The sequence below is a fragment of the Globicephala melas genome, chromosome 16 (assembly GCF_963455315.2).
Source record: "Globicephala melas chromosome 16, mGloMel1.2, whole genome shotgun sequence".
Classification (NCBI taxonomy): Eukaryota; Metazoa; Chordata; class Mammalia; order Artiodactyla; family Delphinidae; genus Globicephala; species Globicephala melas.
This window is the reverse complement of record NC_083329.1, coordinates 26,585,821-26,609,453: the sequence shown is the minus strand read 5'-3', so window position 1 is coordinate 26,609,453 and position 23,633 is coordinate 26,585,821. Positions and strand designations below refer to the sequence as shown.

The 23,633-nt window shown below is 46.0% G+C and overlaps 2 protein-coding genes across 8 annotated transcripts in view; one reads left to right on the top strand and one right to left on the bottom strand.

The window, feature by feature from the left end:
• Window positions 1-22,226, top strand: part of DPCD (deleted in primary ciliary dyskinesia homolog (mouse)) — a 23,158-nt gene extending 932 nt beyond the window's left edge. Inside the window, exons 2-6 of one of the 3 annotated variants that reach the window (XM_030865396.3) lie at window positions 7,601-7,681; window positions 13,294-13,418; window positions 13,763-13,896; window positions 20,438-20,540; window positions 21,985-22,226. In XM_030865396.3, the coding sequence (XP_030721256.1) occupies window positions 7,601-7,681; window positions 13,294-13,418; window positions 13,763-13,896; window positions 20,438-20,540; window positions 21,985-22,089 (548 nt within the window). In that variant the 3' untranslated portion in view covers window positions 22,090-22,226. Of the gene's footprint in view, window positions 1-7,600; window positions 7,682-13,293; window positions 13,419-13,762; window positions 13,897-20,437; window positions 20,679-21,984 lie in introns of those variants that run through there. The other 2 variants (XM_030865398.2, XM_060286845.1) reach the window with 2 other exon arrangements.
• Window positions 21,870-23,633, bottom strand: part of FBXW4 (F-box and WD repeat domain containing 4) — an 81,639-nt gene continuing 79,875 nt past the window's right edge. For 3 of the 5 annotated variants that reach the window (XM_070043948.1, XM_060286841.2, XM_060286842.2), the window contains exon 9: window positions 21,872-23,633. In XM_070043948.1, the coding sequence (XP_069900049.1) occupies window positions 23,514-23,633 (120 nt within the window). In that variant the 3' untranslated portion in view covers window positions 21,872-23,513. The other 2 variants (XM_060286840.2, XM_030865391.3) reach the window with 2 other exon arrangements.

Below are 23,633 nucleotides of genomic sequence, written 5' to 3'. Positions count from 1 at the left end.
CCAGAATGAATTTGGTCTGAATTCCTGTAGCTTTCGGGAAACCAGCAGGGACTGACATCCACAGGCAGAGGCCAGTCAAGAAAGCGTGGAAATTGAAGTCAGCTGGTCATTTGCTCATTTATTAATGCAGTATTTAGGGATGCTTTTTACTGTGTGTCAGGTTGTGTGCTAGAGCAGATAGAAAGAAAAAGACACGTCCCAGGAGTTCACATAGTGGTCAGGAAAAAAATGTAAATAAACAAAAGCATGTGTGTTAAATAGAGGTTGGACTCTTCTATAAAATGCTATGAGAGCACAGAGGTGAAAATGATTATCTCTTTGAAGGAGGACCTGACAGAAGAGGTGATGTTTATGGGTCCTAAAGGATGAATAGGTGTTTGCTAAGTGGAGAAGAGGGGATAGTTATTCCAGGAAGAATGACTCACGTGTAAAGGCACAGAGGTGTGAAAGTATATGGCTGATTACTAGGGGCATAACAAAACATTTAGTGAGGCCAAAGCATTCACCCAGTCATAATATCTCCCTACACTGTGTAAGGTACTAGGTGCTAGGATGCAAGAGTGAATAAAAGGACGCTTTTCTCAAGCGATGAGGGGAAATGGTGGAAAATGAAGAGAGATTGCAGATAAATTGAGGTATGTTGTGATCGATCTCCTATGCCAAACCAAAGATTCTGAACATTATCTCATAGGACAGTGGGGTTTGTTTTTATTGTAAGAAGTACTTAACATAAATTTACCATTTTAGCCTTTATTAAGTGTACAGTTTTGTGGCATTAAGTACATTCACATTGTTACGCCACCATCACCACCATCCATCTCCAAAACGTTTTCATCTTCAGCTGAAACTCTATACTCATTAAACACTAACTCCCCAGTCTCCTTATCCTCAGCCCCTGGTAATCACCATTCTACTTTCTGTCTTTATGAATTTGATTACAGCAGGAACCTCATATAAGTGGAGTATACAATATTTGTTCTTTTGTGACTGGCTTATTTCACTTAGCATAATGTCTTCGAAGTTCATCCATGTTGTCGCATGTGGAAATGAGGAAGTGTCGCATGTCGCTTGAGGAAAGTTTGATTTCCTCCCTTTTCAAGGTCTGAATAACATTTTTCCGTTGTATGTATATACCGTATTTTGTTTATCCACCAGTGTGTCGATGGACACTTGGGTTGCTTCCACTTTTTTTACTGTGAATAATTACTGCTGTGAACATGGGTGTACAAAATATCTATTCTAGTCTCTGCTTTTACTTCCTTTGGTCAAAGGACAGTGTTTAAACAAATATTTCATCAGTCAGGACTTCGTTAAGTTTTTTTGTGAGTAACATCACAAAACAACATTGTTAGTCCCCCCACCAAACCAAAATCAAAAGAAAGAAAACAAACAAAAAAAGCCAAAGGTGTGTATATGCCTTGTCAAACCTCTCCTGTTGATTTATCCTCCTAATGTGTATGTGAGTGGGCGTAGGATGCTACTAACTTCCCACCAAGAATCACTTCTGTTGCTAATGAGAACCCAACACACTTCTTCATAAATAATTTATGTTCATTGTGGAAATAAGAAAAATAAATAAACAAGTCACTGGTAATCCTGCCATGCAGAGATAATCACAATTGACATTTCCATACAGAAACTTCCATATTTTTTCCATGCATACAAACTCATACATATATATATACTTTTTTATCATCTTTATTGGAGTATAATTGCTTTACAATGGTGTGTTAGTTTCTGCCTTACAACAAAATGAATCAGTTATATATATACATATGTTCCCATATCTCTTCCCTCTTGCGTCTCCCTCCCTCCCACCCTCCCTATCCCACCCCTCCAGGCGATCACAAAGCATCGAGCTGATCTCCCTGTGCTATGCGGCTGCTTCTCACTAGCTATCTACCTTACGTTTGGTAGTGTATATATGTCCATGCCTCTTTCTCGCTTTGTCACAGCTTACCCTTCCCCCCTCCCCATATCCTCAAGTCCATTCTCTAGTAGGTCTGTGTCTTTATTCCTGTCTTACCCCTAGGTTCTTCATGACATTTTTTTCCCTTAAATTCCATATATATGTGTTAGCATACGGTATTTGTCTCTCTCTTTCTGACTTCACTCTGTATGACAGAATCTAGGTCTATCCACCTCATTACAAATAGCTCAGTTTCATTTCTTTTTATGGCTGAGTAATATTCCATTGTATATATGTGCCACAAATAGCTCAATTTCATTTCTTTTTATGGCTGAGTAATATTCCATTGTATATATGTGCCACATCTTCTTTATCCATTCATCCGATGATGGACACTTAGGTTGTTTCCATCTCCGGGCTATTGTAAATAGAGCTGCAATGAACATCTTGGTACATGACTCTTTTTCAATTATGGTTTTCTCAGGGTATATGCCCGGTAGTGGGATTGCTGGGTCATATGGTAGTTCTATTTGTAGTTTTTTAAGGAACCTCCATACTGTTCTCCACAGTGGCTGTATCAATTTACATTCCCACCAACAGTGCAAGAGGGTTCCCTTTTCTCCACACCCTCTCCAGCATTTATTGTTTCTAGATTTTTTGATGATGGCCATTCTGACTGGTGTGAGATGATATCTCATTGTAGTTTTGATTTGCATTTCTCTAATGATTAGTGATGTTGAGCACTCTTTCATGTGTTTGTTGGCAGTCTGTATATCTTCTTTGGAGAAATGTCTATTTAGGTCTTCTGCCCATTTTTGGATTGGGGTGTTTGTTTTCTTGATACTGAGCTGCATGAGCTGCATGTAAATTCTGGAGATTAATCCTTTGTCAGTTGCTTCATTTGCAAATATTTTCTCCCATTCTGAGGGTTGTCTTTTCGTCTTGTTTATGGTTTCCTTTGCTGTGCAAAAGCTTTTAGGTCCCATTGTTTATTAGGTCCCATTTGTTTATTTTTGTTTCTATTTCCATTTCTCTAGGAGGTGGGTCAAAAAGGATCTTGCTGTGATTTATGTCATAGAGTGTCCTGCCTATGTTTTCCTCTAAGAGTTTGATAGTTTCTGGCCTTACATTTAGGTCTTTAATCCATTTTGAGCTTATTTTTGTGTATGGTGTTATGTAGTGATCTAATCTCATACTTTTACATGTACCTGTCCAGTTTTCCCAGTACCACTTATTGAAGAGGCTGTCCTTTCTCCACTGTACATTCCTGCCTCCTTTATCAAAGATAAGGTGACCATATGTGCGTGGGTTTATCTCTGGGCTTTCTATCCTGTTCCATTGATCTATATTTCTGTTTTTGTGCCAGTACCATACTGTCTTGATTACTGTAGCTTTGTAGCATAGTCTGAAGTCAGGGAGCCTGATTCCTCCAGCTCCGTTTTTCGTTCTCAAGATTGCTTTGGTTATTTGCGGTCTTTTGTGTTTCCATACAAATTGTGAAATTTTTTGTTCTAGTTCTGTGAAAAATGCCAGTGGTAGTTTGATAGGGATTGCATTGAATCTGTAGGTTGCTTAGGGTAGTAGAGTCATTTTCACAATATTGATTCTTCCAATCCAAGAACATGGTATATCTCTCCATCTATTTGTATCATCTTTAATTTCTTTCATCAGTGTCTTATAATTTTCTGCATACAGGGCTTTTGTCTCCTTAGGTAGGTTTATTCCTAGATATTTTATTCTTTTTGTTGCATTTGTAAATGGGAGTGTTTTCTTGATTTCACTTTCAGATTTTTCATCATTAGTGTATAGGCATGCCAGAGATTTCTGTGCATTAATTTTGTATCCTGCTACTTTTCCAAATTCATTGATGAGCTCTAGTAGTTTTCTGGTAGCATCTTTAGGATTCTCTATGTATAGTATCATGTCATCTGCAAACAGTGACAGCTTTACTTCTTCTTTTCCGATTTGGATTCCTTTTATTTGCTTTTCTTCTCTGATTGCTGTGGCTAAAACTTCCAAAACTATGTTGAATAAGAGTGGTGAGAGTGGGCAACCTTGTCTTTTTCCTGATCTTAGTGGAAATGCTTTCAGTTTTTCACCATTGAGGACGATGTTGGCTGTGGGTTTGTCATATATGGCCTTTATTATGTTGAGGAAAGTTCCCTCTATGCCTACTTTCTGTAGGGTTTTTATCATAAATGGGTGTTGAATTTTGTCAAAAGCTTTCTCTGCATCTATTGAGATGATCATATGGCTTTTCTCCTTCAGTTTGTTAATATGGTGTATCACGTTGATTGATTTGTGTATATTGAAGAATCCTTGCATTCCTGGAATAAACCCCACTTGATCATGGTGTATGATCTGTTTAATGTGCTGTTGGATTCTGTTTGCTGGTATTTTGTTGAGGATATTTGCATCTGTGTTCATCAGTGATATTGGCCTGTAGTTTTCTTTGTTTGTGACATGTTTGTCTGGTTTTGGTATCAGGGTGATGGTGGCCTCGTAGAATGAGTTTGGGAGTGTTCCTCACTCTGATATATTTTGGAAGAGTTTGAGAAGGATAGGTGTTAGCTCTTCTCTAAATGTTTGATAAAATTCGCCTGTGAAGCCATCTGGTTCTGGGCTTTTGTTTGTTGGAAGATTTTTAAACAGAGTCTCAATTTCAGTGCTTGTGATTGGTCTGTTCATATTTTCTATTTCTTCCTGATTCAGTCTTGGCAGGTTGTGCTTTCTAAGAATTTGTCCATTTCTTCCAGGTTGTCCATTTTATTGGCATAGAGTTGCTTGTAGTAATCTCTCATGATCTTTTGTATTTCTGCAGTGTCATTTGTTACTTCTCCTTTTTCATTTCTAATTCTATTGATTTGAGTCTTCTTCCTTTTTTTCTTGATGAGTCTGGCTAATGGTTTATCAATTTTGTTTATCTTCTCAAAGAACCAGCTTTTAGTTTTATTGATCTTTGCTATCGTTTCCTTCATTTCTTTTTCATTTATTTCTGATCTGATCTTTATGATTTCTTTCTTTCTGCTAACTTTGGGGTCTTTTTGTTCTTCTTTCTCTAATTCCTCTAGGTGCAAGGTTAGGTTGTTTATTCGAGATGTTTCCTGTTTCTTAAGGTAGGATTGTATTGCTATAAACTTCCCTCTTAGAAATGCTTTTGCTGCATCCCATAGATTTTGGGTCGTCGTGTCTCCATTGTCATTTGTTTCTAGGTATTTTTTTATTTCCTCTTTGATTTCTTCAGTGATCACTTCGTTATTAAGTAGTGTATTGTTTAGCCTCCATGTGTTTGTATTTTTTACAGATCTTTTCCTGTAATTGATATCTAGTCTCATAGCGTTGTGGTCGGAAAAGATACTTGATACAATTTCAATTTTCTTAAATTTGCCAAGGCTTGATTTGTGACCCAAGATATCTATCCTGGAGAATGTTCCATGAGCACTAGAGAAAAATGTGTATTCTGTTATTTTTGGATGGAATGTCCTATAAATATCAATTAAGTCCATCTTGTTTAAAGTAGAATTTAAAGGTTGTGTTTCCTTATTTATTTTCATTTTGGAGGATCTGTCCATTGGTGAAAGTGGGGTGTTAAAGTCCCCTACTATGAATGGGTTACTGTCGATTTCCCCTTTTATGGCTGTTAGTATTTGCCTTATGTATTGATGTGTTCCTATTATATTTTTTTCTTTCACCAAAATATCATAGTAATAAACTTAAAATTTTTTATATTCACATACATATATACACATAGATTATGTACATATTCTATGTGTACATATGTACACATATGTACACATAGAATCTTGGGTACGGGAAGATATTCTAAGCACAACTTCTGGATAATAACCACAAAGGAAAAAACAATTGACTATATAAAAATTAAACACTTGTTTGGGAAAACCCACCTTAAACAAAGTTAAAAGGCAATTAAAACAACATTTGCAACATATATGACACGTGCTTAATATATACAAAGTTCAATCAGATTAGTAAGAAAAAGATGAATACCCAAATAAAATAGGCTAAGGCCTAAACAGGTAATTCACTAGAAACATGAACAATAAACCCTTGGAACATTGTTCATCCTTATAACCTTAAAGCCATACAGATATCCTAGTATGGTTATTACAGGATCAACCTTGGCCTCAAGTGGGTTTAAGCCTGGGCTGTCATTTCCTAGCTTTATGACCTTGGACAAGTTACATGACCTTTAATCCTCAATTTTCCTTACTTGTGAAATACAAGTACTGGAGGCACATAGGATTATTTTGAGAATAAATGCAATAAAACATGTAAAGTGCCTGGCCCATAGTAAGCACTGCATCCTGCCTGCACTTAAGACTGGACTCCAGGGGAGAAGAGAGTCAGGCCAGATACCCTCAGCTACTCACAGGGAGCACCTTATACCCCACTCCTGACAGGACAACCTGTTATAGCTCTATGAGCCAAACAAATGAGTAAGGGTGGTGTAATCTAGGCGCCTACTGAGAGGCCCTGCAAATTTGGGGGTGAGTTTCCCCAGAATACAAATTCGGAATGACTCAAGGGAACTATGTCTCAGAGGAGTGAATGGACAGTGAAAAGGCTTGGTAGATCAGATAACAGTTGCAAGTTTTGGCTAGTGACTGCTTTAGCTGGTTAAGGGCCTTGGGGCTCTATTCATCAAGCATTCGTTAGGTACCTGTATACCGGGCATTGGTACTGTTATTAGTCTCACTGAGGAGCCTACCTATATCTACTTACCTATCTGTAAAAATAGGGGAAATTATATAGCCACTTTTAAGAAAATGCTTAGTATTATATTACATAGGTGGAAGAGCTGGTCTAAGAGACGCCATTGGGTTCTTCTGTGCTTTCAATGAAAGATGAAGCAATGTTCATTAACTCTCTCAATCAGTGTTTAGGTGAGCTCCTAAAATATGCCAAATACTATACTAAGTGATAGGGAAACCATAGGTGGGGGGATAAAACCCCTCTTACCTTAGTAGAAGAGACAGGCAATAATCCAAAAATCACACAAATACATGTAAAAATCATACCAAGGTAAATGCTGTAAGGAGAACACACGGGGACTAACATCGTATGGATGTGTGATAGAGATGGCCTAGAGATGTACAGAAGAAGGCAGAGCGAGGGCACGGCTGGAGGGAGGCCTTGGTCGGGAAACCCAGTTCAGTATCCTGAGCACATGGGCTTGGTTTTAGGAACTGGGGAGAGAAAGATAAATATGATATCATTCTTGAAACAGATGCTTTTAAAAGTATAGTATGTGATAAATGCTCCACTGTGGATATGAATAAAGCACCAGAGAGGCATAAACAAACAAGTGATGAATTTTGCCAAGGTGGTTAGGGGTGATAGTTTAGGAAGATTTCACAGTGGAAGTGACATTTGAGCTGGATTTTGAAGGGCAAGGAGGAGTTCAGCATTTGGGAAGAAGTTTGGAGCTGTTGCTGGTAGAAGAATCAGCAGAGTAAAGACATGTTCAGAGAAAGCTTAGAAAGGAAGTGAGTCCCAGGACATGTCCTAGAGTAGTGGTGGGCAATGGTTGGCAAGGAGTTCGTGGGAGGCTCTGGGAAGGTTTTTTTAACATGCCCAAGGCTGTTAGTGTTTCCCAGGTAGATCTCTTGACCTGCAAGGCCCAAGGCAAGAGGAGGCTCAGGGGTAAGGCACTCTCTGTTTTGTGCCTAGGGAGAAGGAAGGTGCACTATTTGTTCCCAGATGGGAAGGAAATGGCCGAAGAATATGATGAGAAGACAAGTGAACTACTTGGTAAGTGACGGGACCCCCAGCGGGCCCTTAGGAACACTTGGGGTGACCTAAGCACAGGTAAACACGCATAGCTGAGGCTTCAGGGAGGATCCCAGCACCCCATGCGGAAGCTCAGGGAGACTGAAGCCCTTGAGGCAGGATTGTTCCTGAAAATAATCTGAGGTCAGGGCTGGACACCAGAGGTGGAGTGGGCGTCCGCTTGACCAGTAAACCTCACTCCACCCCCAGACAAATGAGAGAGTGAGTAATTCTTCTAAGGTGGGAATGGGCATGTAAAGAAACCGTTGGGAAAAAGCTTTACAGAGAAGGTGGAATTGGAAGTAAGCCTTGAAGGCTGAGTAGTGGTAAGGGCAGGATTTCACTGCAGTTTTTTTGGTCTGTTTTTTGTTTTGTTTTCTGAAGTCATATCGGGAACAAACAAGTATCAGAGGCGCAGCTTTTGACCTTGCCTCAGAAGTGACTCTATTAAATATGCCCCTCATTTTGGAGAAGGTCTGAATCAAAGGGAGTAGGAGGTAGAAACGGTGATTTTGCAGCATTGTCATTTTCATTCCTGCAGCCCTTTTCCTCTAAGAATACGCTCATGAATAGGGGCCGTAGCTCAGATTTCTGGGAATTATTCGATTTGTTCATTCTCTGTTCTCAGGTATGCACATCAGCATTAACCGACTTCCCAGAGCTAGGTGGCTGGTTCTTTGACCCAGGGCCTGAGGCTGTCAGCAGTGGGAGTTGGTCTCTTTATTAAATTTCACCTGAAATGCTAAGACCAATGATGGAATCATGGGCTGGGTTATTTTCTTGTCATTATTCTTGACTTTAATTTCTTCCTGGGCCTGATCGACAGGTAGTATTGGCGGGGGAATTTCTTTTTCCCTTTTTCTGACAGCTCATAAATGTCTAGAACCGACAACACGGATTACACTGGTTTGCATTCTCTTAGTCTCCAGTCTTAAAATATGTGTCCTGTGCATGTTCAGCCGCAGAGTGAAGTGTTGATCCCTTCTTATTATGAGCTGCTTGGGTTCCAGTCCCAATTGGTTTAGTCTGGTACTATTAAAAATCTTGATGTGTTTAGCATATGACACTGATTTGGTGGAAACCAGTACAGTAGTAATATTCTCACAAACCATTGTAATTTATAGCGCTCCCAGGGGGTGACAGCCTTGGAATGCCTAACAGGGGTGAGCTTATGAAAGCAGAGGTCACGTGGGCTGACCACCACCATCACCAGGCCGGGGACTAGCGGCAGCTCTTCTCCCCCAGCCCCCAGCGTCACCTCTCTTCTCCACACAGAGCAAATAATACAGCTGTCGGGGTTGTGGCTGTAAAAACAAACAAACAAATAAAACCCAAGGCATCTTAGTTGTGCTTGGACATGAAATTAAAATGAAAAAAAGTCCAGGTCCCTTCATTTGTAGCATCCCACATGAACTGTCATTTTCCCTCTTGGCAGGTGGAGAATAGACAGTGGCCTCCAAACTCCTTTTTCTTAAAAGTAGAAATGGAGGTTCATAGGAGAACGTTGTCTGACTAAAGTTTACCTAATGATAGCAATACCGTAACTTTTATTGGGCGCCATGCTAAGTGGTTTACACGACACATTACAGCCCAGTGTGGTAGGTTACTGCTGTCTTCATTTAACAGTTGGGAAAAATGGAAGCTTCAAGAGGATAAGCACCTTGCTCAGAATCACACAGCTGGTTAGTTACAGAGCTAGGATTTAAGCCTAGGTCTATCTGATGAAGAACCCATGCTTTAATCCACAAGAACATTCTGTTGGGAGTTGAGGTTATTTAATCCTGTTTTCTTTTCTTACTAAATCTTGCTCTCCCCAGAATGACCCGGGTAGGGGCTGGAGGGAGCAGGACAGAGATGGGCGGCAAGGAACACCCCACTCAAACCACTGGGCCCTTTGAACAGCTGATCCTTTTCTTACCCGTTTCCAACCACCCCACCCTACCTCCGCCAGCTTGCAAAATACTGTTTGTTTTTCATTTTTAAGTATAAATAATCCCAGGACCTGAACTTTCATTTGTGCATTCTTTGAAGCAAAATATGGATGGGGTTTTTGTGGGTGTAAATGGGAATAGTTTCCGTTTTTTCAGCTAATTATACAAATTGGATAATTGGCCAAACTGGTTTTCTGTCCAAAAAACCCAGAAAGTAATTTACAGAGAGAATTACCGATAGGACATCTGTCTGGGTTGGAGCTCTTCCGGTCGGTGTTAATAAGCATAGTAGTGTCATATTTTTTTTCTGCCCTCTCAATGCTATTCATTCCCACCCCCCACAGTGAATGCTGTATGTGTATTCATAGAGGAAAAAACTGAAGGGCCCCATAACAATGATCGGAACATCAAACCAGCCCTAGAAGAACACAGCATGTCCAGGGGGGCAGAGGCTGAAGGGCAGGCCGTCCCCCAGCGATTACATTCGGATTACCGGCTTAATCTGCTTTGGTATTTGACCGCCAGCCTAACCACCCCAGGCTGCATTTGGAGGATATTGAGCACTTTCATCCCCAAGCACTTCACCGGCTTTATAAATGACCCACTCGATTCCCTTCAGCCTCCTCAGGGATGGGACGTGGCAGCTGTTTAATAGCCACATAGCAATGTTGCAGTGTTTTAGGGCAGAAAAGAAGAATCCTGCATCCAGTTTAAGCTGCAGGGAGTACTTAGGAAAGGGGAATGTAATTATCCACATTGGAAGTGGGCCAGGGCTTGGAGCTCTGGGGAAAGAGGCCTTTTAGGACCTCCACTTTCTAGCCCACCTGAAAGATGGGGCCTCCTTTCAGCAGTCTGGGACATCAGCCTGCTTCCTGCTGACTTAGGAAAAAGGCCCCAGGCGCTGCCTCCCTCATATATTCCCCATCAGACCCTTTACAGGGTCATTGAAAGTCTCCTTTCCAAGGACTGGCCCTGGCTCAGCCAGGAAGATATGACAGCGTCCCAGGGAGCTGCCTTGCACACACCAGTTTGGGTTTAACATATAATCAAATCAGAGTGACAGCAGGTGCAAACAGTCTTCTGTTGCCGCAGGAGCTGTCCTTGAGTTCAGGAACAAAGACAGGACAAGAAAGACAAGACAAAATGTATTTGCATGTGTGCATTCATGCCCACGTCCATGGGAGAAATAACAAGGACTTCACCCATTCATTTGTTGGATCTTATCTCACAAGGGAATGAATATGGAGGCTTTCTTCATATTCTAACAAAGAATTTAATTCCAAGGTGCTAAAAAAAAAAAAAGACAAAACAGCCAAGGGTCCAAATTTCTGTGACCTGAGTGGCTTTCAAGGTCAGCAGTAAGGAAACCAGTAGCTGACTTTCCTCCTCCTTAGGGTACTCCTTGGGAAGGTTTCTGTTCCAAACCCAGTATTCCATGGATAAAAGAGTAGACAGGAAATCCTGGTATCGGAATTGCCTCTCCTGGCCACACTGGCATCGTGCCTCAGGACAAATGATTTAACAGGGTCCATGATTACAGGACGCCTCACTTATCAAGCCCCAGATAGTTAGGTTTTCATAACTTATCAATACATTTTCAAATAATTGAAGCTTTTCCTTTAAATGCTAAAATATAAAAAAGAAATAGAGCTTCATTTTTTTTTAAGTGAACCTTTTAAAATATCATGTATGCTTATTGAATGTTTATAGAATACAAGTTAGCCTTTTACTAATGATTCAAATTCTGGTCTTGAAGTTAGGAGACCTGAATTTTAGCTGTGTTTTTTGCAAGTTAGTGTATCTTTCTGAGCCTTGGTAATTCTTCATACTCTCCCCTGAAGAGTGGTGGCAAGGGTTGAAGGAGAGCAGGCAGGGAAGAAATGCTGTTTCCCATTTGAAAAATACAGGTATTGGACTAGATGCTTTCTAAAGGAACCTCCACCTTTAAACTCTGTGATGACTGTGTTCTATTATATCGTGATCCTGTCAGGGTCTAAGGATGTTTGTCCTCACACCAAATGGTCCCACATCCTTTTTAGTTCTGTCGCTGCCCTTGATGTGAGCTATCCCGTCATGCTGTTGTCAGTATGCCTGGGAAAAAATTAATTTCCTGCCTTATTCTACACATAGCATTTTATACATGTCTGAGAATCTGGGAGTGATCTTTCCTACAATAAAGAGTGAGATACATGGGTCTTGTCACAGGAAACCTCCACTTAGAGGCATTTGTTGCTTCTGAATTTGCAACTGTGAACACTGCAACCCAGAAGGCTGGCTTCCAGTTAAATAAGCAAAGTATTACATGAATAGATTTGGATATACTTCTGGTCACAGTCCATTCACTTAAGAGAGAAGAAGTATTTGTGAGAAAAAGAAAAAAGTTGCCTTTAAAGTATATTTCCAAGTTTTACTCTTCCTTATTTATTTGCATTGTAAACTTGGAAATGTGTTTCTAGGGAGAGTTTTTGGCCCTGAGACATAATAAAATCACACTGCAGAAGGCACCAGACCTTATAAAAGCACATATTAAAGGGAAAATTCGAATTGTGCAGCATACTTTTGTGTTCAGCTTGTGTGCCTTACTTAGAGCAGTGAGGGTGTTTGGGTTTGGCACAGCTGCCCAGAAGGTCTCAAAGAAACCCATCCTGAGAATCGCATTGCAGCTCTCACCACCCCGGCCCAGAAAAAGGAGCAACTGCGACAGGACGCCAGGCACTTTCTGAGTTGTTTAGCTCCTCACAGCAGCTTCAGGAAGGCTGCTGGCCTGGAGCAACGCTGGGACTGCCACCTGGAAGACCCCCATTGCTGCAGGCAGGGAAGGAACAGAGGGGTCGCACTCGCGAAAGCCCCCTGTGGCCATGGGCGTGCTGACAGCAGTCACTGTGACAGGGCTGAGCAGGGTTCCTGAGCATCCCAGCAGGGGCTTTCAGTTAGTGTTTACTGAATTAGTCTTTTCACTTAGAATTTCCATAAAGTATGTGGCTTAATTGAAAAAAAAAAATCTTATGCAAACATCTGGGTTGTAAAATAGAGATGATTATTTGCATTATAAAAGGATGATTCCACTCTACAAAAAATGTACATTAGATCTTTTATAAATAATGCATTTAAAATATGGTGTGTGCCTAAAATTTCCTGTAAATACAACTCTGGGACTTTTGTTTTAAGCCATGTGCACCTGAGATGAGTGAATTTCTATATTTGGACTTTCTGAATCATGAGACAAATCTGCCTATCAGCTTTCACCCTCTTAATTCATGTTTCCTCTGCCCATTTTTAGAGGGAAAAATGCATGTCACATTTTTGGGGATCCACATTTTCCCTGTTACTGGTAGCTACCCTTTTCCTAACATTCACGTCTTCCCTTTGCATGAAGTCACACCTGGGGTTTTCTAAACTCCACTTGGCGCCTTTCAGAGCTTTGTTCTAATTCCTTTTGTCTGGGCACCCATGATATGGGCTTTACACGTTGTCTAATATTGAAATACTCTCCTGAGATTTCAGAGGTTGTGAGGTCCCTGCTCAGATGGATAAAGCCAGTGTAAAAGCCTGTAGCTCCCACTTTTATTCTGTTCCAGTTACCTAATGTGATATTGATGATTCAGCAGAAAGAAGCAGAGTACCTTTCTTCCCCATAATCCCACTGCTTCCTTCTCTCCTCAGTGAGGAAGTGGCGTGTGAAGAGTGCCCTGGGCGCCTTGGGCCAGTGGCAGATTGAGGTGGGAGAGCCAGCACTCCCAGGAGCAGGGAGCCTGGGGCCTGAACTCATCACGGAAAGCAATTCCAATGTATGTCTGTCTGTCAGGTGTCTTGGGGAGGCTGGGGGAGTGGGCTGCTGGCCCTCGGGGGCAGGCGCCATGTCTTGTTCACCTCCTCATCTCCAGTGTACCCACCTGGACACAGTGCTCTAGAAATGTTTGCTTGAATGAGTACCCAAAGGGTTTTGGCTTAGTCATCCCAGGGCGAGGGCTCCAGGCCTAGAATGTCACAGCAATGGCAGTATCAGAGGGGAGCTGTAGGGAAGAGCTGAGGGTCTCCCATTGTGCCCCTTGATAGAGCTTTGTGGAGGGGGGAGCCATCCTTTCCCACCCCCCTCCAAGAATAGTCCTCAAGTTGGCTTTGCCTTCTGCAGCCCATCTTCATGCGCAAGGACACCAAGATGAGTTTCCAGTGGCGAATTCGAAACCTCCCGTACCCTAAGGATGTCTACAGTGTCTGTGTGGACCAGAAGGAGCGCTGTGTTGTCGTCAGAACAACCAACAAAAAGTAAGTGGCATGGTGGGCACCTGCCTGCTTGTGTATGAGCAAGGCGGGGGTGGGGTTTGACCTGAGGTTAGGGCTCAGATGGCTCCCCACCTCAGAGGGCAGAGAAGCCTGCTGTCCAGCTCTGAGGGAGGTAGGAGGGCTTCACTAAAGCCCTGTAGTAGGTGCTAAAAGCTGAAGGGCTTTCTCTCTGCAGGACCAGCTTGAATATTGTAATCAGTTCCACCAGGGCAGGGAAATTTGAACAATGAGTATCTGGCCCAGTACTTGGCACAGACTGGGGCTCAATAAATATTTGCTGGATGAATGAGAGGTTGAGGGAATCACCCGGCCATTGCCTTGTGATCTTAAGTGGTTCTGCTGTAAGGTTATTGTGCCTTGACCTCTGGCTGGATCCAGTCCATGGTGAACTTGGCCTGGTAACATCACTGTTGGAGCTGGCAGGGAGCCATGGCCTGGAAGGTGCACCTGTCTGAGGTGGCAGTTATCGAACTTTAAAGTACTGGTCTGGGAGCAGCAAACCTATCCCTCCCTGAACTGAGGGACAGTGAGCTGGTGCTTTGGCCTCTTGGAAGTCTCTTGCATAAAGTCACTTGCATTATGTTTCAAAGGGATTACTAGACTTCCTTTTGCTCCTCTTCTCATGGTCTGCTAGGGGAAGGCAAAATGTGGGGTTGAGGGGACAGAAAGTGACCAAAGTGGAGATCTAATCCTGGCAGGGCTGCTTCTGGGCTGATCATCTTGGAAATGCATTGATCTCGTTTGGGTTTCTGGAGCTCTGACTGATCACAGGAGAAGAGAAGAGCCCTGTGATGACTCGGTTGTGACCTGAGTCAGGGATTGCAGAATAGGACCAACTCCCATGAAATAGATTTGGTGCATTGAGATGGGAGGTTTTATGAGTTACTGGTCCACAGACTGTGAAGCCACCCAACATGTCTCATGGGGTGCTAAGCTTAGGCCAGAGGTGTCCCCATCATCCACTGATTTACAAGCAGTAAGGAAGACCCAGCTATTTGTCCATCTTCTCGGGTGGTGTGGTGCCAGCCTCCCGTCCCATCTCCCTCAAGGTCCGTGCCTCCCAGGCTCCCCTGGTGCAGCCCTGGGTTCTGCCCTCCTCTATGACCCCCATACCCTCTCACTTTGGCAGGGTTAAGTGGTGGGGAAGGGGTAGAGATGAATGAATTAATTTCAGGATTATTGCTGTACACACAGCCAGCAGCCCCTGAAGTGGGCCTTGTCTATAAATACAAAGTCATAATAATAAGGATTTGCGTTTATAAAGCACTTTGAAGCTCTCAGATAAAAGGCAGTTTATTCCTGTTATTGTTCTCATCATTAACAGGAGTCAGTGCCTAAAGTGGAATTTAGCAATTTCAGGCAACAGAGAAATTGCCTTTAGGAAAACAAACTCCGTGCTTCAGCAAACATTCCCTGGCGTAAGAGGCCCTGGGCCCAAATTAGGAACAAAAGTGCTTCTGATAGCACTTGAATCTGCAGCCCAGCAGTTTGTGGAGCTGGCTGCTGCCTCCCTTTTGTCCCCCAGAGGTCACTGTCGAATACAGATATCCAGCAGAAATGTGATTACCAGGGAGTGAGAAAAGAGAGGCTAGCTAGCTCACCAAAAAATTCATCTGCAGGCAGATCCTCTGGGTCCCATCTCCTGTGCGTATTCAGCCATAGGTGGCGCTCTTGACCAGGCGCTCCGTGGCCAGAGGCCCACTCCGGCGCCCAAGGCAGGGGGAGACATTTTTGAATTGATGGGTAAGGCCAGGTGGGATGCAAGTAGTGCCCCAGAGTGAGCAGGGCCGGGATTGGATTCCCAAAGAGGGGAGAGGAGGATGTGAGTGCCCACTTCAGAGCCTACAATGAGATCTCAGGTTCAGCGGCCCAGCCTGGCTCAGCACAGCCTTCCTCAGGATCCTCTGCTGGGAGGAAGGTGAGAGAGGCTGCTAAACCCCTAACAGGCTCTTCTGAGCCTAGTGGCATTTTCATCTTCTACCTGGAGTAGAAGATGTCCTATACCTTTACTACCCCAAAATATACAGAACTCAATAGCTATTCCTTTGAGCAGTGTTTAGCTTTTTCAAGATACTTTAAAAATCTGTTTTCTGATCATCACACCATCCAGTGGTGGACAGGGTATGTATTTTTATTGTTGTGCTATATATGAATGATTATCTATAAAGTCAGCATGATGAACAGACTTACTGAAGGGATAGTTAGTGATGGTTTCAGTGCCCAGGCCTCTTCAGTTTCCATCACACTGTGGCTTTTCTGATTTGACTTCCTTCACCTGGAGGTTCCATGCCTGCCCCGATTCTGATATTCTGGATTATGGTTACCAGTAAAAGCCAGAGTTCCTTTGTCTATACCTGCCTTGTCTCTGAATAACTGGGTTGGCCATTTCTCTTGAAGGAATTGATTCCAGTGTATTATGTCCTTGGCCCCAGGTAATAGCAAGGGATGAATCAGAGAAGGAAGAAAGTGCTTTCCCAGGATCCCATTGTGGCACCATCTATTCCCAGTAAGAGTGTTTGTGCAGAAAGAAGGTTCCTAGCCTCAGCCTAGAAGCTGGCAGCTATAAGTGGAATGAGCTAGGATGTGGAGTAGGAAGATGTCCGCTTGAATCTGGCCTCTGCCACGTATTACCCGTAGCATTTGGGGCAAGGGTTCCTCATATATCATAGGAGAATACTCATACGTACGTCACAGATTGCTTGGGGAATTATGAAATCGTATATGTACAAACACTCAGCCCCATGCCCGGCCTGAAGCAGGCCCTCAACAATTCTTTGAAAATTAGAACCTGAGGAGAGCTTGGCTGATTTGACATCGGTAATACTAACACTGTGGGAGTGTTAATAGGCATCTCTAGAAAAGAGGATTCTGTGGTCAAATAACTTTAGGAAACTCACTTTGGTAGGACTTCTGAGTGCCTTTAGTATGTGAATGTGTGCTGTGACTCTCTACGAGGGGCTACTGTAGGCAGGGGTGACCAGTTTGCCTGGAGTGTTGATGTTTAAGAAAGAAGGGGAGATTTGCCGACTGATTCTCTAAGGGACGGACTGGCTAGAGGCTTCTCTCGACCACTCTGGCCAAGCCTGTGTGCAGGTGTGCAGAGCACCCACTGGAGGTGTGTGGGGCGTGGCCCATGTGACTCCACAGCCATCCTGCTTCTACTTTCAGCCTCCTCCAGAGTCTCTCTCTAACGGCCTGGCTTCTTGTGCCCTTTCTCAGTTCACTAAAAGGGAGAATGGGTTGGGAAAGGACTGGGAATTGGGAAGGGGAGACAGCAGAGAGAGAGTGATAGGGTGCAGTGGATCATTTCTGAAATAGCCAAAGTGAAGGAGCTGTCCTTTTGGCACAGTTCGAGAGAGGTACAGAGTTGGCCTGTTCCAGTCCCTTTGACAGCGACTTAAAGTTCATCTAGGGCAGCTCCTTTATTTTTAGAAAGGAATTTGGAGGAAGAAACTGAGGCCCAGAAGTTAAGTGGCCTGTCCAGAGTCACAGGACAGGGCCAGGGAGTCCTCCTGAGAGCCTTTGCTTCCACATACATCTTTTGGACACTTTTACATTCAGAAAGGAAGCCCACTCTGTGTTAGAGGGAGTGTCCAGGAGACCTGCAGGGTGGCTGGGTTCTGGGGGTGACCACCCCCCATATCTGCCCCACCCTTGGACAGACGCAGGGAACCTAGACCAGGTGGTCTGTTACTTTGAGGTGAGAATATAGAGCGATGGCGGGGGGGGGGTGAGGAGATTGGGGGGATTATCACTGTAATAAGGGTATCTCCCTTTACCAATTTTATGACTTGGGCAAGATACCTAACTTTCCTGTGCCTCAGTTTACTCTTCTGTAAAAGAGGATAACAGAAGCAATCAACCTGAGAGGGCTGTTTTCAGGATTCAGTGTGTGTTGAACAGGGCCTGGCACAGAGTTAGCATTCATAAATGTCACCTTTCACGGTGTGGCCGAGACCAAGGACAGTGAAGGCAGGTGAGAATGGGGGTTGTTGTGCATCAGCGAAAAGTCCAGGAACCACCACACTATAAAGGCTTAGTTTCAGCAGAAACACAGGGTCTCCTCGGGCAGTGATATGGCCTGTTTCTTCTTCATCCTTAAATCCCCAGCTCATAGTTCAAGGTCTGGGACACAGTTGACGCCTAAGAAATGGTTGCTGCCTACCTAGGGCTTGCCTGAGGCTGAGCATTTGGACTTTTCCAGAAGCACAGTGGGTCCCTCTCCAGTCCAGGTGCTGGTGAGAAAGTGAAGCATGGTTCTTCTCAGGGCAACCCCCAAGGCCAGGGATGGAGATAAGGGAGTGTGGGCTGCTCCCTGAGGAGAGAAAGCAGATGCCCCGTACTCCCTTGAAGACTGCCCATCAGAAGCCCCTGAGGAAAATGGTTTAACCTCAGCCAATAAACTAAATCCATTAGAATACTCATAACAGAGCTGAGCCTCCAGACCTACTCTGCCTCCATCCCCCCACCTCGTGAGAGGTGATGGGAGTAGAACAGGGAAGCTGGGGTAAGTCATGCAACTCAAGTTCCCTTTGATCTTGTCATTGCTGTTGAGACCAAGCCCTGGGACTCTTTCTCCAGTCCTACTACCCCTGCCTGGGGAATGTGCCTTGATGGTGCCCCTCTGAGAGTACACAGGTGTGTCCCTGTCCCCCCTCCCCAGCACACAGCCAGGTAGGCAGAAAGGATGTCCCCACGTTCTGCGCAGCAAGGGCTTACACAGGCCCCCTGGGTTCGGCTGAGCTGTGTGTGCCCGGCTGCTTCTCTCCCGGTTCTGCTTCTTGTGTATGTTTGCAGGGAAGATGTTAACACTTCCTAACAAGCCTTTGTGTTCATCTAATCTCTGCTGTTTAACCTTTGACTCCCTCCCTATTATCAGTGTCTGCCACCTTTGCTGGCCAGACCAGAGGCCCCAGAAAGAGCCCTCAGCCTGGGCTGGCTAGGAAGAGGATGAAGCCGACATTCCACCCCGGTTTGTAGGCAGATGGATCACCTTTCCCTGGGGCAGAGTTTGGAAAATAAAGCAAACTTGTGGTGCCATTAGGATCCCCCAGCCCCCACTCCTTTTGAACTGTCAGCCTTTAAGTAAACATTCTTTTCCTGCCACGGGTCCCAGCACCTTGGCGGGGAGTGAGGAACCTGGAGGATAGGGGCCCTGAGAGCCTTCACTAAACTGAGGGATTTGGGCAGGGAGAGCAGGGCAGAAGTGCTTGCATTGATGTCAACTCTCCTGAGTCCCCAGGGCATCAGGGCTTTTGAAGTGGACTGGGGGTACCTGCCACAACGACCAGGCCCCCCTGACATATTGAAAGCCCTATCCTCTCCAGGTCCCTCACTTGAGTTTGTCTGTACCTGTCTGCAGCGTTTCCCTGCCCAGCCACATACCCTTGCAGCAGCAGTGATGCCATGCCCAGGTGATAGGTCTGGTAGCCACTGGCCAGAGCCTAGGTCATACTTCCACCAAGGAAAATGCCAAACAGTCCTATTGCTAGAGGTGAGGCGGCCATTGCTTGTGCTCCAGTGTAATAAGCACCAGACCAGGATCAGGGAACTTTAATCCTGACTCTGCTGACAACTGGCTGTGAAGCCAGGCGAGATATTTCACCTCTCTGAGCCTGAGTTTCCTCTTCGGCAAAGGAGGTCAAATTACAGACATTATGGGTTGGATGTTGCTATCTGGGTTTGTTTTTTTTTTTTTTTTTTAGTTTTTTGGCTGTGCCGTGCGGCATGTGGGATCTTAGTCTCCTGACCAGGGATTGAACCCTTGCCCCCTGTATCAGAAGCGAGCAGTATAACCACTGGACTGCCAGGGAAGTCCCAGGGTTGTTTTGTTTTTTTACTAAAAGGGATCATTAATCTCTGGACTGTCACCTGCCATTGAGGGAGACCGAGTGTGGTATGTGAAAATGGAGGAGTGGGGTCCAGAGCCCCAGAGATCCAGCTTCCTTGATGAGTCACATGGCTTGTTCTCTTAGGGATATTTCTCCTTGTGGATGTACTCCCCTCTCTGGCCTACAAGTAGAGTCAGGCTAACAAGGCCTTCAAAGACCCCAAAGGAGGAAAAGGTAACTGAGGTCCTCAGTAAAGGGCCATGTAAGTGCCAACTGTCAGTCCCCAGCTTTCAAGGACAGCCCTAGAGTTCCTTATTCTGTTTCTTGTTAGCACACATATCCCATTTTCTTCGGGTGCTGAGGAGGTAGGGCTCGCCTGAGCCAATTGTGTATTCCAGGAGGCTTCTTCCACGTGTCTTTGGGAAGACTGAGCTTGAAGTATGAGTCAGTCTGATCCCTGGTCTAATCAAGGAATTATGACTGGCCCTGTTCCATTGCTGGACTGGCCATAAGGCCTTTCTTTTTCTTCCAGGACCACTAAGCTCTAAAGTACTGGTGTTCTAACTGGCTTCCCTTCTTCCTCTTTGGCTGTGTAGGGAGAATTGTATAGAAGTTTGGCGTCAGAGGGCCTGATGCCCAGCTGTTGGGGTCACTTTGTTGGGTGTTCTCATGGCCTCTTGTTGTACCCACAGGTACTACAAGAAGTTCTCAATACCTGACCTAGACAGGTATCAGCTACCTCTGGATGATTCCTCGCTGAGCTTTGCTCATGCCAACTGCACCCTCATCATCTCCGTAAGAGTCATTCAGACTTCTTGGCCACTATGTCAGGGACAGGCTCCTTCTTCCCCTGCCCAGTTCCCATCCTACTGGAGTCCTCAGTTCCAGCCCCAGCTACTCCTGGGGTGTGCTTGCTAGAGAACAGGCCTGTCTGCCTCAGCATGGTGTGAGCCGGTGAGGGTCAGGAGGCTGATTTTAAAATCATAGCTGAAAGAGGATAGAGGGTGATGGGGAGGGGTAGAATCCACAGAACTGGGGTTCTAGATGGTCCAAAGGCCTACCCCTACCCAGCCATGTGACCTTCAGCAAGTCATTCAACCTTGTAGGCCTCAATTTCCTCATCTTTGAATAAAGGGGGTAGAAGGGGGAGAGAGAGAGGGAGAGAGAGAGGGGGGGAGGGAGGGGGAGGAAGGGTGAGAGGGAGGAAGGGTGAGGGAGGGTAAGAGGGAGAGAGAGGAAGGGAGGGAGAGGGAGGAAGGGTGAGGGGGAGAGAGAGGGAGGGAGAGGGAGGAAGGGTGAGGGAGGGTGAGAGAGGGAGGAAAGGTGAGAGGGAGAGAGGGAGGGTGAGAGGGAGGGGGAGGGAGAGACAGGAAGGGAGAGCGAGGGGAAGGGGAGGGAGGGAGGAGGGAGGAAGAGAGAGGGAGGAAGGGTGAGAGGGAGAGGGGGAGGGAGGGAGAGAGAGGGAGGGAGAGGGTGAGAGGGAGAGGGAGGAAGAGAGAGGGAGGGAGGGTGAGAGGGAGAGAGAGGAAGGGAGGGAGGAAGAGAGGGGAGGGAGGGAGGAAGGGGGAGAGGGGAGGAAGGGTGAGAGGGAGAGGGAGGATGGAGGAAGAGAGGGAGAGAGAGGAAGGGAGGGAGGAAGAGAGAGGGAGGAAGGGGGAGAGGGGAGGGAGGGGGAGAGGGAGGGAGGGAGAGGGAGGAAGGGAGGGAGGCAGAGAGAGGGAGGGTGAGGGAGGAAGAAGGGGAGAGGGAGGGAGGGTGAGGAGAGAGAGGGAGGAAGGGTGAGAGGGAGAGAGAGGAAGGGAGGGAGGAAGAGAGAGGGAGGAAGAGAGAGAGAGGGAGAGAGAGGGGAGGGAGGGAGAGAAAGGGAGGAAGGGAGGGAGGCAGAGAGAGAGGGGAGGGAGAGGGAGGAAGGGAGAGAGGGAGAGGGAGAGAGAGGGAGGAAGGGGGAGAGGGGAGGGAGGGTGAGAGGGAGAGAGAGGAAGGGAGGGAGGAAGAGGGAGAGGGAGGATGGAGGGAGAGAGAGGAAGGGAGGGAGAGGGGGGGAGGATGGAGGAAGAGAGGGGGAGAGAGGAAGAGGGAGGGAGAAGATAGAGGGGGGAGGAAGGGAGGGAGAGGGAGGGGGGAGAGGAAGAGAGAGGGAGGAAGGGTGAGAGGGAGGGAGGGAGAGTGTGTGTGTGCGCGTGTGCGTAGAGAGGGGTGATGTGACTGAATCATGTCCTCTCCTTGGCTCCATCCACAGTACCAGAAGCCAAAGGAGGTTCTAGTAGCTGAGTCAAACCTGCAGAAGGAGCTGAAGAAGGTAAAGACAGCACACAGCAGTGACGGGGACTGCAAGACTCAGTAGCGGACCCCTGAGGCCTGCACTTGCAGCGCTGAGTGTGGGTGAGGCTCTTCCTGTAGAGGCCTCTGAGACTTCAAGGCTTGGGCACTCCTAGCCCCTGAGTCGTGGTCTTCTCTCCTGAGTAAAATAATTCTGAGTCACTGTGGGTGCACTGCCCTCTTGTCCACCTTTGATGCTTCTGCCCCCCAGGGAGGGTGCTGGTGATGACATTTCCTTCTCCTCTAGCCTAGGGACCTTCAATATAGAACCTTCCACATAAACACATAAAGGGAGGTATGGGTCTTAGATGGAGAAGAGGATCAGGGAGCCCTGACCCCAGCAGGACAGGGCATCTTCCCCAACCTGTTTGCATAAACTCAGAGGAAAACCAGGCTGGAAGGGCCCCTGTGCTACCTTACCTTGTAAACCCTAAGTGAAGGGTGAGTGAGGAAGATTTTAAACTGCAGAAAACCTGGAAACAGCCCAGGATATTAAGATGCTGTGGGTGTAAAGCCAGCCTAAGGGTTGCAGCATTGTGGAGCGCTGGAGTAGGGTGAAGGAGGTCACTGCAGGCGGACAGCAGCTTAGCAGCCAGGAGCCTTTCCACCGTCCCCCTCCATACCCCACAGATGACACCCAGCCTACCACCAGGGCCAAAGTGGTGGAGGGGGTAATGAGAGGTTTTCCTGAAGAAAAGAAACGTTTGTTCTCTGAGACACTGAGCCAGGAGATTGTACCCTTCCCTAGCATGCCCAGACCCAAGTTTAAATCTGCTGTTCCTTCTCCCTGGGGTCTTGCCAGCCAGGGAGGAACCAGATCTGTGAACAGTCAAGCTTTATTTCTACAAAATGAACATTTTAGCATGTCTCCACAGCTAGCCTGAGGTTGGACTGGCTCAGAACTCATTCAAAATTTCAGGGTTCCCTTTGTCCTTTCTTGGTTTCAAAGCAAGACCAGGCCACACAGTACCCCAGGAGTGAGTCCCCAGCCCTAGAGCTTGGTCAAAGGTGGGGTCTGACTGAGGTGGAGGCTGGTGTCACAGAGTATTGGCAGCCTCCCCTCTCCTTCCAGGGAAGGGGCAGGAAGGGCCCAACTGGGAAGGCTGGAGCATCTCACCTCACTCTTGTGGTGAGCTGGCCCGGCTCTAAGAAGGGGTGGGCCTCTCTCCCCCGGCCAGATCCTTGCTCTGGCCAACAGGGAAGCGAGGCCCGGCTAAGCTCAGCTGAGCAGCAGAAGGTCCCTTCCTTCCACCTGGTTCCTGAGAGGGATTGCACCCCTGGGTAACCCCAGTGCCCAGGAGTCAGCAGCCTTTATCTTACGGTGCCTGAGTACCATGGTCACAGGTCTAGGAACACAGGCGGGGCCAGGGAGGAGGTATCACTGCACGCTGCAGACAGCAGAGGTCCCTGAGTAGCTGGCTTCTCTCCCCACAGGCTGGGGTGGCCCTGTCACGGCGTTTGAAAGTCCAGGCCATGGAGGTTGTAAGACAGCGCAGCGTAGAGATGCCTGGTGGTGAAGCGCAGGCAGTACACAGGACTGCTGAGGGGCGTCGACGTCAGAGGGAAGGC